Source organism: Triticum aestivum, chromosome 6D, assembly GCF_018294505.1.
Source record: "Triticum aestivum cultivar Chinese Spring chromosome 6D, IWGSC CS RefSeq v2.1, whole genome shotgun sequence".
NCBI classification, from domain to species: Eukaryota; Viridiplantae; Streptophyta; class Magnoliopsida; order Poales; family Poaceae; genus Triticum; species Triticum aestivum.
Window position 1 is genome coordinate 423,065,722 of NC_057811.1, and position 20,637 is coordinate 423,086,358.

The 20,637-nt window shown below is 41.4% G+C and overlaps 1 protein-coding gene across 1 annotated transcript; it reads left to right on the forward strand.

Annotated features, from left to right (window-relative positions):
• Window positions 1-2,254: 2,254 nt before the first annotated feature.
• On the forward strand, window positions 2,255-4,088 carry LOC123145541 (probable galacturonosyltransferase-like 9). The gene has a single exon (XM_044564971.1). It carries the CDS (start codon window positions 2,520-2,522, stop codon window positions 3,645-3,647), a length of 1,128 nt encoding a protein of 375 aa, XP_044420906.1. The 5' UTR covers window positions 2,255-2,519; the 3' UTR covers window positions 3,648-4,088.
• The last annotated feature ends 16,549 nt before the right edge of the window (window positions 4,089-20,637 follow it).

A 20,637-nucleotide genomic window follows, 5' to 3' on the forward strand; every position in this document is an offset into this window, starting at 1 on the left:
ACGAGTTGATTGATCCTGGACAGAGAAGTGGGATGAGGAACTGATACGAGATATTTTTAACCCAGTAGACGTCAATCGCATCCTATAGATTCCCCTAAATTACAACTCTTTTGAGGGCTTTGTTGTTTGGTGTGGTTCATCTTTCGGGTTCTTCTCTATATGATCAACATACCATTGTGAGTGGAATCACCAGTTTAGAAACACTATTGATCATTTGGTGGGACCTGCAGCTCCTAATCCAGTCTGGTCAATTCTATGGAAGGTACAAATTCCTCGAAAAATTAAGATATTCAGTTGGAGGGCTTTACATGGCATATTACCTCTTAAAAGTATTCTAACCAACAGGCATGTCGGATCAGCTGATCATTGCCCAATTTGCTCACACGAACCAGAAGATGTTATGCACTTTGTTGTTCGGTTGTGCTCGCGCCAAGGAACTATGGAGGTTGTTGGGACTGTCGTAAATAATCTCTGAAGCCACCACCGAAGACAGGTCTGGGTCAATGTACTTGAGCATCTGTTCTGTCGTCCTGAGTCCAGTATGCCAAACATGATATCAGTCGGTTTAAAGGAAGGAATCTGTACAACATGCTGGTATTTGTGCTGGATGAGGAGGCAACAAACGCATCACAACAAAACTTGCTCAGTCCCACGAAATGCAATGACTATCTGGGCCATTTGCCTAAAATTTGAGAGACCCCTTACGCTGAAGAATGGGCCAGTTATTTGTAGGGGCAGGAAGTAGTAGAAGCCAATTCCGGGTACAGTTAAACAACATGTGGATGCATCGTTTTTGGCTGATGAGTTGAGAGGACCCACGGGTGTGGTCATTCGAGAGGAATATGGTGTCTTCTTGGTGGCCTCCTGCTCTCCAATCCCCCATGTAGTTGATGCACATATGGCTACGTCTCTAGTTATGAGAAATGTGTTGATGTTAGCTAATGATATGGGGTTCCATTCCATGCAAATAGAATCTGATTCAATGGAGGTGATTAATACTTGCTCAGGGCAAGACAAAATTTGGAACAGAGCATCGACGATTTATGCCGAATGGTTTGCTTTTTGTCGGGTGTGACAGGATCTGTTCATTTCTTACATTGTACTCCATCAATTCTTTTATATAAGGTGTATTATTTTTGGCACGGTGATCGAGGCACGTAATTATAGACTATTTAGGTTGAAATTACCCTTGTCTAATTCCTTGATTATCGGTAAGTAATCATTTAGGCTTGGTAAAGAAGAGATACACACAATCGGAAGAGATATAATTTCCTTTTCTTTCTCTACAAGGAGAGATACATGTAATCAGAGGAGATATACTTTCCATTTTCTACAGGGCCAAGAACGGAATTACGGGGAATTAGACCAAATGCACCTTATATTGTGGAATTCTATCCAAAAAAAAAACCAGATACACCTTGTATAAATAAAGGAACGGAATAATAGGGTTGCAAGTGTAGCTCATAAGGTTGCCAAATTTTCTTTTGATCATAACGAGTTTTGTAATTGGGGTCGATGAACCACCAGGTTCCTGGCTGATCCCTTGGCAAACAATGTAACTATTTTACCAAATCAATAAAGTAAATCATGATGGCATTCCCTTAAAAAAAGTGCTTGAGATGTCGTTCTTTTTTGTGCGGCGTCCTTCATTAATTTATTTATTTTTAATCATCACAAATAATGGCAGCCTTGGTTGCAAGAGATGATGCTAAGAAGAGGTAGGATATTTTGAGAAATTGTCCTCTCCAAATAGAGTAGAGTAACGTGACAAGCGTCGTCACATCGACCAATGTACAATGCCCCAACATGCATTACTTATATTCCATCTGGGTATTCGATTATTATAGCATAATTGGTCGTATCTCATCTTAGCTGCCTCCAGCGGATCACGGGTAACTTTGGTTGATTGATTATTCCATTCCGTCCTGCAGCTTTCGTTGCCAATCCCTTGCACAAGCAGTAACTAAAACCTTTTCTCATCGGCACAGATCCAAAACGTGCGTCCACTTGGCGCGGGCACATGTATAGTATACGTACTGTACTCGTATGCGGCACGATCCGATTCCGATTTCCTTCCCTTTTTTCGAGAATTGACCGATGCAATTCCGATTCCGGTTTACTTATAACCCGCAAAAAAAATATATAACCCTACTAAACACGGATTAATCAAGCGATGACGATCGCCGAGGCCGAGCGCCCTCGGGGCCCCACGCGGGTATATAACACGGGGGCTTTATTGGTAGCGCCACATATAAATCGCCCCCAGGAAAACAAACCATCGGAGTTGGGGGGATCCATTCCATACCAAGGAGCGACGGGAGGAGCCAAGGAGGGATTGGTTGGAACAGACGCCGACCACTTCGTTCCCCTCCCCTCCCCAACCCAACCAGAGAGAGAAGAGAGAGAGAGGAAGAGCGAGCCCGACCCAGGCCCCCCTCGTTCCCACCGGGCGAGAGAGAGAGGGCGGGGGGAGGGAGGGAGAGAAAGAGGGGGAGCCCTAGCCGGCGGCGGCGGGGGCGATGGCCGCGGCCGCGCCGGCGATGCGGGCCGGGCTGGCGGCGTTCTTGTTGTTGTTGGCCGCATCGGGGGCGGGGGCGGTGGGGGCGGAGGGGGCGCTGCCGCGGTTCGCGGAGGCCCCCGAGTACCGGAACGGGGAGGGGTGCCCGGCGGCGGTGGCCGGCGCGGGGGTGTGCGACCCGGGGCTCGTCCACATCGCGATGACGCTCGACGCGCACTACCTCCGGGGCTCCATGGCCGCCATCTACTCGCTGCTCAAGCACGCCTCCTGCCCGGAGTCGCTCTTCTTCCACTTCCTCGCCGCCGACGGCGCCGCGCCCGGGGTGGCCGAGCTCCGGAGCGCGCTCGCGGCCTCCTTCCCGTCGCTGCGGTTCGAGATCTACCCGTTCCGCGCCGACGCCGTCACGGGGCTCATCTCCGCCTCGGTGCGCGCCGCGCTCGAGGCGCCGCTCAACTACGCCCGGAACTACCTCGCCGACCTGCTCCCCAAGTGCGTGCCGCGGGCCATTTACCTCGACTCGGACGTGCTCGCCGTCGACGACGTGCGGAGGCTCTGGGAGACGCGCCTGCCCGCCGCCGCCGTCGTCGCCGCGCCCGAGTACTGCCACGCCAACTTCTCCCGCTACTTCACCGACGCATTCTGGTCCGACCCGGACCTCGGCGCGCGCGTCTTCGCCGGCCGCCGCCGCGCGCCCTGCTACTTCAACACCGGCGTCATGGTCATCGACCTCCGGCGCTGGCGCTCGGGGAACTACCGCCACCGTGTCGAGCAGTGGATGGAGTTGCAGAAGGAGAAGCGAATCTACGAGCTGGGCTCCTTGCCCCCTTTCTTGCTCCTCTTCGCCGGCGAGGTGGAGGCTGTCGACCATCGGTGGAACCAGCACGGCTTGGGCGGCGACAACATTCTTGGTAGCTGCCGCCCGCTCCACAAGGGCCCTGTTAGCCTGATGCACTGGTCAGGCAAGGGCAAGCCATGGGATCGCCTCGACTCCGGCAGGCCTTGCCCGCTCGACCATACATGGAAATCATACGACCTCTACATTGGCGACGGTGATGTGTCGCAAGCTTCGGCGCCGTCCTGGGCCTCATTGTCATCATCGGCGTTGCCGGCGTCGGTGTTTTCTTGGTAGACAGATATGGGACACACGATATAATTTTTTCATTTGGTTGTGGTAATGCAATTGCCTTGCGATGCATATCCATTGCCATCACAGCTGCCGTCGCAAGCCGGCTGCCGCCTTCGGCTGTACAGCGAGAGGAGGAGGGGCGGTACATTGCGACGGCTGCGACGGGAAGAGGAAGAACAGTGCATAGGGGAAGCAAAATTCTTGTTCATTCACGATACAATTCGGATTGATTCATTATGCTGTGATTCGGAGGTGGTGACTAGGGGGTGTTGGAATTACTTTATTGGTGGTGTACAATTCTTGGATAGAAGAAAGGTTTCACTTTTTTTGTCTGTTAGTTCAGGATTGTTTCATTTACATTTACATGTTTGTTCAGTAAACCAGTATAAATATTGATTGAATTGGTTTCAATAAAACAGGGTGGATCTTCTTATTCTTGCTTCAGTGCTAAACTCTCCTGTATCTGTCGCTCCCTTGATGCGGAAATTCCATTGAGAATGGCTTGATCTCTTGTTATGTCCATCTTTCGATAATGCTCAATTTTTGCTGTGGCTGGTTTGCTTTGATCAGTTCAACCAGAATGGCCTCATATATTGCTGTGTTATTTCCATCTTTCGATAATGGTCAATTTTTGCTGTGGCTAGTTTGCTTTGATCAGTTCAACCAGAATGGCCTCATATATTGCTGTTTCTACATGGCCTACTATCTCCATACGCTACAGTCCAAATTTATTGCTGTTTCTCTACTTGTTCATCTAGAATTGCCTACTTTGTTCATCCAGTATGGCTTTATCTATGTCTGTTTCAATTTTGCCTACTGATGCTTCTGTTTTGCCTACTTGTTTCATCCAGTATTGCATGTCTCTTCATCTAAGAAGGCCTAATCTGCTGATGTTTCTGTTTTGCCTACTTGTTCTTCCAGAATTGCCTACTGCATTGTTGATTATTTAGTTTCAGCGGTTGTCTTGTTCTAGTATAATTGCTTATCTGTTTCGTCGACGAGAGTTTACAAGAGATGTTGCTGTTTCTTGGGTGTTTTTGCTCAGAATTGGTGATGGCCTGTCCTGGCAGTTCCTTGACTTGTAGAGATAAGCGGAAGAAGCATCAGAATACCAATCTTTACAGATGTGTGGCACAGCTGCACAGCTTGAAAGAAAGCAAAAGGGGCAATATTATTGTTGTTGGTTAAGATCAACTTTTATATCGGAAAGCGATTAGCGCGAGCTACACAGGATAGGGACCTCCCAACAGACTCATAATGCAGGGGATTAATACTGCTAATACGCTAACTAATCCCAACTAGAACTCCACTAAAATTGCCAGCAATACATGTGGCCGCCCTTTAAATTTCCGTTAGATTCTTGGGAGAGAACAGCAGGAATATATATAGGAAAATTATAAGCTCAACCGAATCATCTTTTTTCCTTCTTTTGCGAGGGAGGTTGAATTATTTGAAACCTGGGACAAGCATCGGTTTGCCAAAGGCTGTCTGTCTGGTGTCAACATCTGAAATTGCAGCAGCAGCAGCATCTCGATTATTGGTATGCTTTCTTTGTGGAGAGATGATTGACGAGACCGAAATGTAGCAGCAGAACAGTTATTGGCCATGATCACCACCATGTTCTGACAATGTTTTTGTAAGCAGCTGGACGCGGACCCTCCCCTTGTGAAGTCTCCGAGCTGTGTTGCCTCAACCATAGGGCACCGAACATCGGCCGCGCGATTCCCTGATCGGACGGCCCTCGGTAGCCGCGGCCACGTTGGCTGGCAATGCTTTACACATACCCGACACACAGCGCCCAGGCTGGAGGCCGCCGTCGACCAGCTGGAGGGCGAGGCAAGTGGTAGTGGTGCGAGCTCATGATTGCGTGTGCGTGTGTATTCATATTCTCTCGTCTTTTTTACCCCAAAAAATATATATTCTCTCGTCTTTTGGCCTTCTCCATCCCTTTTGCTCCATCCTGCGAGTGAGATGAACTCCACCACCTACTGGCCGCTCGCCACTGGCCATCAACCACCCTACCCGACCCCTATTCAATTCCACCCCTCCCACATGCTCCATGCCCGTATACTATGCCATGCGTCCGCCCCGAGAGAAGAACCAACACGAGATAATTGGTTTTTATTTCGGTCGTGCCGATGGGCGCTGCTCAACGAACATGGTGGTAGTACGATCGGCCCTTTTGCAGCCTCGTGCGTGCGTGCAGTCTCCGTCGGACCGTCGATCACCGTTGCTTTGCTTTGTGCCTCGTGCACGAAGGTTCTTGCCACTATTGCCGGCGGCAGGTTGGTGCCGCGGCAGCGCGCAGTGTCGGCCACCGGATGTGTCCCGGCCCGTGACGGGGAGTTTCGGTGGATCGGCGATCGATCGGGTGGTCCGGCAGGGCTCTTTCAGGTTCACGACACGCCGCGGCATCCACAACTGGGGAGTGCGGCGATCGTGGTCGTGGCAGCTGCTGCCTGTTTGTGAGTGACGCCTGACGGGGCAGTGTTTGGTTAGGGTGGTTAGGGGGAGATGGTCTGTTGCGGAGGGATGCAGAGGCTGCAGAAGGCGCCAAACTGCATGGGACTAGGCTGGGAAATTAGCATAACGAACTCAGATGAGATGGACGCCTAATGATCGGACGAACCGCCGCCGCAGGGCATTAGATGGGCCGCCGTGGCCACCGAAGCTGCTGTCCGTTATCCTATGTGGCGGTCGGCGTTAAGTGGCATGATTGTGGAGGCCGGCCTTGACAGTGACTTGGGTTCTTTCTGTGTACCATATCGTGTGAAGAGGACTAGCATCAGAGAAAGACATAGTAGAGCAGAAACAAAAATAATAATCAGACATTAAGCCAGAAAAAGAATTTGTGAGTTTCGTTCGTCGACAATATGTATGTCATATTTTGTTCGCATCTGTAACTTTACACTACATGTGTGATGAAAGGAGTGTGCTTCTAACAGCTCCCAACTACTGCTTCTTGTGCTGAAAATAACATGTCTGTATTAAAGAACACAGGAACAAGAGAGGAGAGCCGGCAGGGCTATCCGAGGGCGAGAGGTTTGGAATGTCCTGCAATGATTCGCGTGGACAGCAGACATTGATGATCAACTGAGTTGGTTAAGCAACGAACGAGAATCTTTTTTACAGCCCGGTAGGCCACCTAAATGCGTGCAGGTAGCTAACTCCCCGCGAAAAAGGGAATAATTATCGATGCCAGGGTCGGTAGCGCACGGCCGTCCGGGCCTGCATTCGTTGCACCAAACTCAAGTCCTATCCCTTGTAGTCTTGCGATAAACGAGAGAGGCTGTGCGGCGAGACGGCGTCAAGTTTCCAAGGGCGTAGGACAGGTTTGGTGAGGTGTCTGGTGTGGGTTTCAGAGCCTAGCTCACTCTGTTGTGAAAACAAATGAACATGGGGAAAGAGATGGTGAAAAATAGCAAGATGTTGAGATCACGCGTCGAGCGAGGTACAGTTTTGCTATAAGTGTCAGAGGCATCGGATCGGATGCTTGGGGTGGAGGCCGGGGCACCCTTGCCTTGCTTGGCACCAAAGTTTGTGGAATATGCAGAGATGCGAACCTTCACGTTCCAGGACTGGTCCTGCGGAACAAATCAAACTTAGACAATTCGGGGAATAAAGCTGGAAGTGGAACTAGGCGGCATATCAGCAACGAATCGAAGGTTGGAGAGCGTTGGCAACAGCAGCGCGTCGTCTCTCGTAGGGTCCAACCACGGGCAGGCGCACGCGTTCGTGGAAAATTCCTTACCTGCTACTGCGGCTGAGGCAGAAGCAGCCGCAGGCGTTCGCTTCTACTCGTCCACGAGCAGCGAAAGCGGTGCTTGAGGCAGAAGCGATGTGTACACTGAAGGTCTGAAGCAGCATAATTTTCTCTTCTTTCTTTGATCATTTGAACAAGAGAATGTGGAAAATTACTGTTTGAAATCCTTAGAGCATCTACGGCCGGACATGGCAAATCTGGCACCTCAAACGCATGTGGACGGGTCCGAGGGCACTGACCGGGCACTCCTTAAATAATGTAATCCACATCTGGACACCTCAATTATCATCTCTCAAATCCATACAAAGTTATGCAATTACGTCGACGCACACGCATCATCCGGCTACTCCATCACACTACACTAAACATGTCATCGGAGTATCAAAATTTGACATGTTTGGCTATGGTGGAGTTCATCCACGGCTGCCCTTGCCCTTCCCGACGCCCTTGTCGTCTTTCTCGCGGAAGTACCGGTCGAAGACGCAGTACAGATCGAGCCGGATCTGCTCGTCGCCGGAGCTGTCCTCGCCGTCGTTGTCCTCCTTCTCCTCCTTCGGTGGCAGTCCAGGCGAGGGCGCGCGTGTTCCTCCGCTCCCATTTAAGACGTCTGTTTGGATCAAAAAATGTGACTGGTCAGTGACCGGGCTGTCTGCCCGGACGTATAAGACGAATTTGAGAAGTCCGGTTGTAGATGCTCTTAGCAAGCCATAATTAGAGATCGAATCCAGCCCAGCAATTAACCACGCACTTGAGAGGAACCACCACTCGTTATTTGATTGGCCTGGCTTAAATAACCCTGAACACCGAGACGTGCGCTAAGGACCAATCCTTTTTTTTTAAGGAGTACAGAGACACTCACATGTACACATATACACTCACATCTCTTATAAGCACATGCACACACCATATCTTATGAGGATATGAGCACCTTTGACGGACCGAGCCGGCATATTTTGAAATTGACGAAATTATCACATGCGCCTTGCTATGGACGGGAACACCATCTTCACTAAAAAATATTCTGCCTTTATAAGACACAAATGTGTCAAACAAAGGGGACGATCCCTATTGGGCTGGGGTAAAATCACCCTCCTAACCATCCAGTAGTGGAGCTAGCCCACTGGGCCAATGTGGGCCAATAGTGGAAACTGTATATTTTTCTTTTCATTTTTAAGGCCTTGCAACCCAGGGGAGCCCAATCTTATGGCCATGACCCACGCAAACACCCCTAGCTTTGCCCTTCTAACCATCCAACCATATGTTGGTGCTCACCCACTTAGGACCAATATTGAATTTTGGTTCTCTAAATCTATATCTATACCAATATAAAAAGACCCAAAGGATCCAACTAATTTCGCCCATCATATCATGTGCATCCAATGACCTAAATTGATTGAATGGTGAGCACTCAACATGTTTAGCGTGCAATCAATATCATACCAGATATTAACATTAGTGCTAACCACATAATTAACATCCAATTAATATCCTACCCATGCTAAAAAAAATATCCCGCTGAATATCCGCGAGCAATTAATGCCTGACTTTTTTGAATTTCCAATTTAATACCCTACCCGATATAAACATGCATTGCACGTACGCATTTACTTGTGAAAGGAAAAACACCGACATATTCCTAGCAAAGAACATTAACCGAATCGTAAGTCACGCGCCCCGAGTGCTACGCACCAAGTCAATGTAGGGTGCTCTGACATCAATTTTTTTCTTCATTTTCAATTCATTTGGTTTCAACATGTTTTTTCTTTCCGATTTCCGATTTCCGCTTTTTGCTTTCGCTTTTTCGTGTTTATTCATTTTTGTTTTCTTTTTCTACATCAGGCTATTCTTGGTTTTATTAATTTTTGTCAGGATTTTTCTTTCTTATTTTCTTATCGCATATTTCTTTCTTTTCTCTCTACCAGTTTTCAACTGGTTTTAAAATTCAAGAATATTATCAAATTCATGGACATATTTGCCGAATTCTTGAATATTTTTTAAGATACAAGAACATTTAAAATTCATGAATATTTTTTTGGGTTATGCAAACATGTGTTCACGAATCTTATAAAATGACCTTAAAATTTAAAAAGTTCATGATCTTTTGTTTTTTTTTAATTTTTGGAAAACTCCATGAGTTTTAAAAATATTCAAAAAATGTAAAAATGTTTTCAACTTTAAGAAAATATTCAAAATATTGAAAAATAATCAAAATGTAGGAAAATAGCCCGAAATTTATTTATTTTACTCGCTCTGATCCATATTAGTTGGTGCAGACCCAGTACAACGTTTGTACAACTTTGTATTAAGTTTGCGTCAATTAATTTGAGTCGGAGGGAGTAGATGATTTTAAACATGTTCGGGGATTTAAAAGGAAAAAGAGAAAGAAAAGAAACGTAAAAGACTAGAACGTAGAAAATGGAAAAGCAAAATTTTGGAAAATAAAACAATACCTAAGAGAAGAAATCGAGACAAAAGCAAGCAAACATTTGGAAAATAAAACAATACCTAAGAGAAGATACCGAGACAAAAGCAAGCAAACAACCAAAAGAGGGTAAAAAATTAGATGCCAAAAAACATAAAAAAAATGTTGCTCTTGCCTCCCTATTCGACCTGGCCTAGAAAGTGAATGCCTTGTGTGAAGAATAAAATTTTCCATATAATCAGCTATTGCGTTTGTTTGACTCTCCTTTACGACACGGCTGACCTGGAAAAGAAGACAAAAGGAATAAGAAGAAACTTAGTCCATTGTCAGTCTCAATAGGACAACCCGATCCCTCGTGCTAGAGCCGTCTAGAGACTAGAGGGTAGAGCTTTGTCTCGCTTCATGTCAGAGAGAACACCCCCTCGCCTCAAGTGCTTTATTAATGGGTTGGCCCAACATGGAGGAGAGCTGTTTTTTCCTGTTATTTTATTTATTTATTTATTACTATTATTTACATGTCCGAAATTGAAAAAAATAATATTTAAATTAACAAAATCATCGTGCATTCAGAAAAATGTTCATGCTACTTCTAGAAAATGTTGATAGCATTCAAAAACCATAATAGTGACATTTAAATAATGATCACACACTTCAAAAAAGTGTTCATGGGATGCAAAAAACATAGTTTGCTATAGTTTTAAAAAATGTCTGTACCATTAAAAAGTATTTGTCAAATTTATTTCTTTAATTGTTTAAAATAAAATCATGACATTTTTAAATAAAGTTTACACAAGTTACAAAAATGGCTTGTGTAAGTAAAAAAATGATTTGTACCATCCAAATAAAGCAAGTGACATTTATAAAATGTGTCACATGTTCCAAAACAGAATTGTCCTCAAATTTTCTAAAACAATGTTTATAGAGTGTAATAAATGCTCCTGTAATATAAACCATATATACTTCACGCCATTCAAAAAAAAATGTCCATGACATTTTAGAAAATGTTCACGCATTTCAAATAATATATTTGTGACATTTTTAAGAATAAAAATACTACTCCTTGCTCAGCAACATAGGACGGCTTTGTAGTACAATTTGAATTGCAAAAACATTCTACCTTAGGGAACACGGGGTGTACATTTGAAAAAAAATGCTTACCTTATATAAAACAAGATTCCTACCATTAAAAAATAGTTGAACATGCATTTTAAAATGGTTAGCATTTATTCAAAGAAAATGGTTCAAACATTTCTTTGAAAAATGTTCAATGCATATCGCAAAAATGTGTAACATGTAATAAAAAATTTAATATTTATTATTAAGAAGGAGAAAGTGAAAAAACCAAAGGAAAGCTGGTAAAGAAAACGCAGAAAGAAAAGGAAAATCCGCTTGAATAAAAATATGCAAAAAGCGATCATAGAAATCCACTTCCCCAGGACCCTTATTGGAATTGGACCAGCCAATCTGAGTTACCTATTGCGAGACATAGTACTGTCCTACACACTCACACTTGGCGAGATACATAACACACTTCCATCCAGAGAGAGAGAGAGAGAGACGCAATAAAACCTACGCATACTGGTGGCCACAATCGTCTAGTTGATACGACACTAGCAAGGGTTAGCAGATCTGATCGTACACGCACGTTATTCACAAAGGTCGATCACCTGCTTGAGCAAGCCAGTAGCACTGCATGTTGTAGTTCTAAAATAAAGGCATGTACAAAAAAAGGCTCTTGTGAAAAAAGAGATTCACCTTATATTCTTTTGATTGTTTTACTAGTATTATATATTCAATTTGTAAAAGTAATAATGAGAAACCAGTCAGGTATTGCAAGAGCAAAAAGATTGAGTGCACATAAAAAATTTCATGCAACTATTAAAAGTTTATCAAATTATTTTTATTAAGTTTTCAAATATTTCTGGAAAATGTTAATGCAACTACAAAACATATTCTGTATTTTAATAAAATTGTTCTTGTAGTTTAAGAAAGTGTTGTGTATTAAAAAATCATGTACTAAAAAAATAGTTTGTGCCTTCTTAAAAAAATAGTTGTGTAATTATCAGAAAGACTTCACACATTTTAAGATTTTGAATGTAATTAAAAGGTACTCACATATTTTAAGAAATGTTCATGTAATTGGAATAAGTGTTCACACATTTCAATATGTAATCATATTCACGATATGTTTGTTTAATTCGAGAAAGTGTTCACACATTTAAATATGATTCATATTTATGAAATGTTTGTTTAATTTAAGAAAAAGTTCGAAAGTTTAAAACTGTTCGTCCTGCCTTTATAAAAATGTTTATTGTTTATTTTAAAAAAGTCCACCATGTATTAAAACATCCTCATGTGTACCTATAGAGTGCACTCATTTTTTATATAACTTTTCATGTATTTATCTAAAATGTTTTTAAGAACAAAAGTGGGCAAATAAGGTAACATAAAAATAATAAAAGCGGGAAAACAAAAACATGGAAATGAAAAAACAGAACTATCAAAAAAATAGGGGGAAAACATCAGAAAATGGAAATACAAAAAAGATATAGAAACACAAAATAAAAATAAAACAAGGGGAAAAGTCCAAATGAAAAATAAAACAAGAAACAAACAAAGGATAACAACCTAAAGGGAAATAAAATAAAAGACCAGTCTGTCTAGTTTGGACTGGCTCAGTAACTCACATGTGGATTTGACGATACCGGCCAGTTCACCATGGAACAAATCAATACATGTTAGGCGACCGAGCAATACCGAAAGGTTATATCTCGCTTACTGTGACATACTAGTATGCATAAGAGCTATATCTTGCTTATACCGAGAGTAGCTCTGGTCTCGCCTCAAGCGCCCGCATATAGGGCCGGCCATTAGCTCACTTCACTTGTGCGCTGCTCAGGTAGCTTCCATCCCTCGCTATCACTCTCAGGTATTTGTCCATTTATTTAATTTTTATTTTAATATATTTTATTTCCTTTTTTATTTCTTCACTGGTTTTTCTTTATTTTTTCACCAATTTTTTTGTTTCTTTCATTCTCTTATTGATTTTCCTACTCTTTATTTTTTTTCTTTGTTTCATTCCCTAGTTTCATTGTTTTCATTCTTTTGCATTAGTTTTGCCAGTTTTCATTTTCATTTTTCTTTCGTTTTCTGTTTCTTTTTTGCTTTTCAATGTTTTTTAATTGGCTTTCACAGTTTTCCGTTCTTTTCGCACTTGTTTCTTTTGTTTTATTTTTTCTTTGGATTATTTCTTTTATTTTTGGTTTTCATTGTTTTTCTTGTTTTTCTTTGTTTCTTTTGGTTTTGATTGTACATTTTGGTATATGTCAAGAACAAGGACATCGTTCTAATTCATGCTTGACATTTTTGAAATATCATTTTACCATTTTTTTAATACATGGTTAACATTTTTCCTATACATATTTTCACATTTCCAATTTTTTTATTAAAATATTTTAAATACAAGGTCAATATGTTTAAATCCATGGTTAATATTTTTTCTATACACATTTAACATTTTTCAAATACTTGTTTAACAATTTTAAAATGCTTGTCTAAATGTTCTAAATACATGATCAACTTTTTCACACACATTGTATATTTACTATATAATTTTTTCATATACATGAGAAACATTTTCTTTATACACATTCAACATTTTTCAGATACAAGTTTAGCATTTTCCGAATACATGGTCAACAGTTTTTTTCTTTACATTTTTTAAATTCTTGATTAACATTTCTCAAATACAAGATTAAAATATTTTGAATACATGGTCAACATTTTTTTCTATACACGCTTTAACATTTTCAAATGCTTGATTACAATTTTTCAAATACAAGTTTGAAATTTTATGAATACATGGTCAAAAATTTTCAAATGCTTGATTAATATTTTTCAAGTAGTTGTTATTCTTTTTCAAATGCTTGATTTTTTTAATACATGATTAACTTTCTCACACATATTTTTGGTATACTTTTTCATATACATAAGGAACATTTTCTTTATACACATTTTTTTTCAAATGCTTGGTTAATGTATTTTTCAAATGTCTTATATAATTTTTTAAAAGATTTTTTGGATTTATAAACGAAAGAAAAAGAAAGAAAGTGAAAAAAAACTGCGTCCGTGGCCTCCTGCGCGCCTGGCCTGGCCCATTTTGGTAGGCTGCTGGCTGAGGTGATCCCGATATGGGCCAGGGTACAGTAAGCGCAAGCAATATATAGTACTCCTATGGTATTTTTCAGCGTACTCTCAGATGGGTAATATATCCGCCAAGTTTCATTCAGTTTTAATATTTATATTTTTAGCTTTCCTTTCACATTTCTTACAGTTTATTTTTTGATCACCGTGTTTTAAAATATGGTTTGTTATATAGTATTAAAAATTTGTATGGTGTATTAAAAATATTCATCATGTATTTTAAAAATTTATATTTTGTATTAAAAAATGATCGCCGTGTATTTAAAAAATATTATTCGTGTAAAAACCATCAGGTATAGAAAAGCAGATATCATGTATTGAATACTATTTGTCATATAATTGAAAATGTTTACAGCTTATTGAAATGGACATCCTGTACCAAAAATATTTATTATGTATTAAAAATTGTTTATTTTGTTTTTGGAAAATGTTCATCAAGTATGAACTAATATTCATCACTTATTATTATTTTATTAAAACTAAGTAAAAATTATTAAAAGTGTTTATCCCATATTAAAAAAAATTAATCGTGTGTGTTTTTGGTATTTTTATTTTGCTTTTTAATTTGTATTTTCTTAATTTAAATTTTAAGGAAATATGAGCTTTATCACTAATGCGTAAATAAATTACTAATGCGTAAGCATTTTGTAGTACACAATACACAGAAACAACTATCTATTACCACGTGAATATTTTTAAATTTATGTAAAAGATATTACTCATGCGTAAGCACTTTTGAGTTATATGAACATTTGTTGAATATATGGTAACAATTTTTAATTATGATAAAAAATAATTACATTTTGAAATTTGTTTCAAATACACTATGAATAATTTTTAATATATGATATACATTTTGAATTATACCATGAACATATTTGAAGTACATTGCATTTGTTTTGAAGTAATGATGGGCATTTTTTAAATATGCGTTGGACTTTTGTAAAACACACTGAAACTTTTTTTAGCACGGTATAATCTTTAAAAACATGATGAACCTTTTTCAAAACATGATGACCATTTTGAAGTACCTTATAAGTTGTTTTAATACTACCTGATGAACATTTTTTAGTACCCGGTAAATATTTTTAGTGGGAGGCAAATGTTTCCATTGTAACATTTTTATTCTACAGCGAACCTTTTTATTGATTAGTGTGATTTTTCTAAAGTTATATGAACATTTTTTATGTGGCATGGTGCATATACAAAGAAAAAGCTATGTGCCCTCAAAACAATTTTCTCAAGACATTTTCACCATCATTTTGTGTTGTTTTTGGACTCTAGGTGTGGAAGTTATGATTTTATCTAAATTTTATATTTCTAACAGAAGGTCAAGTACACATATGCCTTTTTCTTTCTTCTAATATGCAGTATACAAGATAGCTCTATAAGCTAGCTATCGCTATTCGACACTGTAAAAGAAAAACAGTTCAATGCTATTTCAACGTACCCAGAGCAAGCGTGGTTTCTATGGGCTGGCCGGAGGTGGGCAATGCTCTGCTACAGATCACCAAGCAAGATACAAACGTGCCCGTCACAATAAGCGAGATATAAACTTTGCGCATAAGGAGTTCCCCAGGAGACCCATGAGACCTCTTCAGTTCGTTTTATTTAAAGTTCACAAAGGGGGAAAAGACGCCACTTCGATTTTGACAGCACTTTTCCTTCTAACTTCTTTGTCCGGGGCAACTGCAACTTGAGCTTCCAATGGTTCTATGATGTGACAGTTAACCAAAGTTTCCAGGGACCATCCTTCTTTTTGACAAATGTCGTGCCTATGTGTGAAAACAAGTTTTCAATTTACCTTTTATAATGTTTCTTTGCGGGAAACCTTTTTATAATTTGTTCTACTGGAGCTGAAAAAAAAAGGTGGCTACACACATGATCCCTGATGTTTCTGTAATCCCACTGCTATTCCGACATGACGACCATGTGCGGTCGCTGAACCCATCGTTATTAAACTTAATATGTACTTTTTTGTGAACTTAATTGCACGAAATTTACCGCAATGTTTTGGCAAATAAATTATAATCCAAGCAACACCTACAAAGATTGATATATTGCTTTTTTTGTGTGTTATACAGTATACCACACGACCTGTACATTTTCCTGCAAACTATACAAAATAACCAAATGTAATGGCAAATAAAACAAAATACAAAGCCGTTTGGTCGAAATTATCTTAATCAACTGTATAACCAAACACGATTAAGCATTCAAAGACCAGTCCATCGGCCACCCACTAATTGAATTGGTCACAAAGTTCTCTTTGCACATGGTCATAGAAGAACGAAAAATAACAATGAAGAAATTGACAGGAACAAAAGTTCCCTTGTTGGGTGACGCAGTGCAGACATGGTCTCTCTGCACATGTGCTTTGCTCCACCCCTTTTCTTCCTGACACTTTGTCCAGGTCAACACAAAGTAAGGCTTGCAGCACTGTTTTTGGAGGACGGTAGGTATGAACCAAATAACTTGCGTTCAAGTTGCGACCAGTACTGTTTATGGGAGTGAATAGCTGCAGTATAATAAGTTCAAGTTGTTTTGAGTGCACAGTTCTTGGTGGTCAGTTTGGTATTCTGTCACTATCTGGAAAACAGGCAACATTCCCATGAATGTGCATTTATGTGGCCTCATAAGTTGGGAAGAAGAAACATCTAGTCAGGATACGATGATCTGAAACTTTTCTTGGCAAAACAATACTCTAGTATGAAATTGCAGAACACACGTAGTATGCAGAACATACTAGTTCAACTAAGGTCTAATTGTAGGGACGACTCTCACCTGCAAAATGCCAATAGTATCTGCCGCTGGCTTTAACTGATTGATTATCGTTCTGTTGACACGTTCATAAGTTTTTTTTATCTAAGAAATCAGCTAAGAATATGGAAAAGGAAATGGCACCTGAATTAGTTCAACCAACGTAGGGTTCTTTTATGTAGGTCAACCCATTCGATGTCAAACTCGAGGTTCTAATGAAATTAAAAAGAGAAGAACTATGGCGAGAACCCACTTTGTTTAGCAAGAATTATGGCCATTTTTCAAAAATTTCTTTTGACAAAGTGACAGGAGCACTACTTTTCGTTAAGAATGAAAGCAAAAAAAAAAAAAGATTCAATTTCAACACAAACGGTCTTGTTTTTGGTAAAACGGGACAAAATCGATGAAAGGGTTAACGTGTTCGTTTGCATTTGTTTACGGGCCTTGGGTGGACATGGAGCACATAACCACTAAAAAAAGATGACCTAGTGTTGTGTGATGCTCGGTCGTGAAGATGAGATCATAGAAGATGCTATTAGGTACAATATCTGTCCTCTCTAAAGGCCTACAAACTGAATATTTCATTACTTGTGACAACATTGGAATAACAATATGCTGGTTTTCATGGTTTTAGTTGTTGTATCACTGATAGTATTTGGTCCAACAATAACTTCCTGCTAGTGGTGATCCACACACAACTGACGGGAGGCCCGACTTGAGATGCTCTAATTTTGGCGGGAACAACACTGATAGTCTTGTACTGGCCATGTTTAGATGAACCATCTACAAGAGGGAGTTGTGTATGTTAGTTGGGTTAAATCTTGCAGGTAATCTATCCCAATGACATAAAGGGAAAAAAATACTTCTATTGTGTTATTGCCACAAAGGATAAAAAGTAATCATGTAGTTGTCTTTGTGATGAGCTAGAGGTAAAGACGATATGCTATCAACATTATGTCACTTTGCTTAATGCAATGCTCTGTTTTCACTTAATACTTAAAGATGCATGCTGAATAACAATCTTTAGTGTAGTATTAGTTGCAGTTGTATAAAGGTCTATGGATAAAAGGATATAATGCCTACATCCAATCATGACATGTATGATCAATCATAAAACCTACTCCCTCTGTAAAGAAATATAAGAGCGTTTAGACCACTACTTTAGTGATCTAAACGCTCTTATATTTCTTTAAGGAGGGAGTGCAATTTAATCGATACACAACTTAATTTCTTCACCATGCCTATGCTATGTTTCCTGGAGAGATACCACTAGTGAAGTTATGTATCTCGCTCTTTTATTCCTCATAATCACAACCTCGGTCGACCTTTTTTTATTGCTCTTTACAATCTGAACCTTTTCTTTTATTTGTCTACAATCTTCAATTCCTACCATACTACTTGTTAATGCTTGTAACCAGCAAGGCTAGTGAGACCGACAATCTCATTAGTTTGGTTGGGGACCAAAAAGAAGTTTGTAATTGTGTGTAGGTGCTGATTATTGATTGTAATCCAAGCGCTCTTACTGGTTCGATAAACCTTGGTTCTCAACTGAGGGGAATACTTGATGCCCATTGTAAACCCTTCCACTTGGCGGGCGAGTGCCTTCCTGTGGGTTGTAGCACTCATCTCTTTCTTCAACCCCTTCCTTGTGTTCATTTCTCTGTACCCAAATCATATACTTTATGAGAGAGAGAGAGAGTTCTCATGGGTTCTTGAGAGTGCTTTGATTGATGATCTTTGAGGGGTTGTACCAAGTGGCTTTTCTTTGCTTGCTAATTTTGAGGGTGTGTGTGTGTGCCTCCTAGACGATTATGAGTCACTTGATAACCTTCTACCACTACATTGTGAAGGTATCAAGAATTTGTGGGGGCTCGAAGATCTCCTACTTTGTTAAGATCTACCCATAGCAAGGCTTCCTAGTCAAGCCATGGTGCAATAGGTTAGTTGTGCTTGGTGGGTGATACATCCTAAACATAGCTATAAATTCTGCACTATCCATGTCATAACCTTATCATTTATGCAAAGTTCTGAAGTTTATTTGGACTAACATATTAATAGTGCCTAGAGCCAGTTCTTGTTTTCCAGTGCTTATGTTTTTAGGAAAAAGGGGGCATTTTGGACTTACAGGGAAAATCTAGAAAAATGATGAGGAATTTTTGGACTAAAAGTATCCTAAGCACATGATACGGTCGTCGTCGTGAGGCTCTGGTTGGACTTCTCCCAATAGGATCTGGACGCCTAGATTCGCCAACATCAGCAGCTGGTCCTTGTACATCTGAACCTCCTCCTCCGTGACCGTAGAGGGGAACCACTTCCCTGTGGTCTTGGATGATGGTGCAAAATACCATTAGATACCTCGGTAGGGGTCCAACCGTAACTGGAAGTCATGGATCAAAGGTTACACGAGGGGTTTATCCAGGTTCGGGCCTCCGGGGAGTAATACCCTATGTCCTGCTAGTTTTGATGATTCGTAATGGAGGGATACCTCGTGCGAGGCGTTACAATGATGTATGAGATTGTTACTGAGAGTTTTCCTATCTATGGATAGATGATGAGCGAGGACCATAGACCTCCCTTTATATAGGCAGGAGAGGTCTAGGTTTTACATGGCGGATGCGATCCGGGGCGCCGCCGCCCTCCAGTCTTGGAGACCACGAAGGTTGTCTTCGCCTCCTAGGGTTTGCCTCGTGCTCTGGGCCTAGTGGGCCCCCGCAGTAGATGAGGTCAGGCTCCTTGGTGTGAGCCATCCCTGGTACAGGACCCTGTCAGTAGCCCCCGAGCGTGGCGGAGGTCGCAGAGATTGATCGCGAGACCTCCGGCGGGCTCCTGCACTAGCCCAACATCTTCCCGAATTTGGTCCAGTTGGGAGGGCGGATGATGGCCTGCTGAGCCACCCGGTCCACCTGGAGCGCCCTTTGGTGTAGACAAGCAATTTCTTGTTAGGTTTCCCACGGATCTTCGAGCGGTGATGCCGGCGCGATTGTTGCCCCAACTTCTCTACAAAAAAGGAACTTTCTAAAACGGAGGAAGATACCTGTTTCGCCTTGGGCCGGCGACGCTTCGAATTTGGTTATCTACAAGAGAGGGAAACAAAGGGTTTCAAATCCTACCTCGAGTCAGTTCATTCCATCCTCCAGATCTGTCTCCAAACCCCTCAACGCACCGCCACCGCACTTAGCTTCATCCCTCCGCCGTGGCCCCACCCCTTTTCTGCCGATGGCTACGACAAGGACTAAGAAAAAGGTGCGAGATCCTCGGCAGGAGTCATCATCGAGCCCCGCCAGTGGGAAACGAAAGCGGGCTGCCCCCATGGTGATTAATAAATTAAAGACAACCCTATGGCTCCTACCGGTTGCCGAACTCATTGACATGCAAGTCATGAACCTATTACAAAACATGATAATCTCATACATCAACATATATCACATCACGTTTTTGGCCATACCACATCACAACATGCCCTGTAAAAACAAGTTAGACGTCCTCTACTTTGCTATTGCAAATTTTACGTGGCTGCTATGGGCAACTAGCAAGAACCATTCTTACCTAAAAATCCACAACGGTGATAATCAAGTTGCCTTTTAACCTTCTACAAGGACCACTTCGTCAAACTAGATTCAACTAAAGTAGGAGAGACAAAGTTGGTCCAAGCCGCTTCATCCCACAATGCCGCCGAATCCAAATAAGACAAGAGAGGTAAGCAATTTGAGCATCAACACCCATAACTCTTTGTGTTCTACTCGTGCATATACATCTACGTATAGACCTAGATCATGATGCCACTGTTGGGGAACGAAGCATGAAAATAAAAAAATCCTACGAAAACACCCAAGATCTATCTAGAA

Coding starts and splice junctions, on each gene's coding strand:
- LOC123145541 (XM_044564971.1), top strand. CDS start 2,520: ATGGCCGCGGCCGCGCCGGCGATGCGGGCCGGGCTGGCGGCGTTCTTG.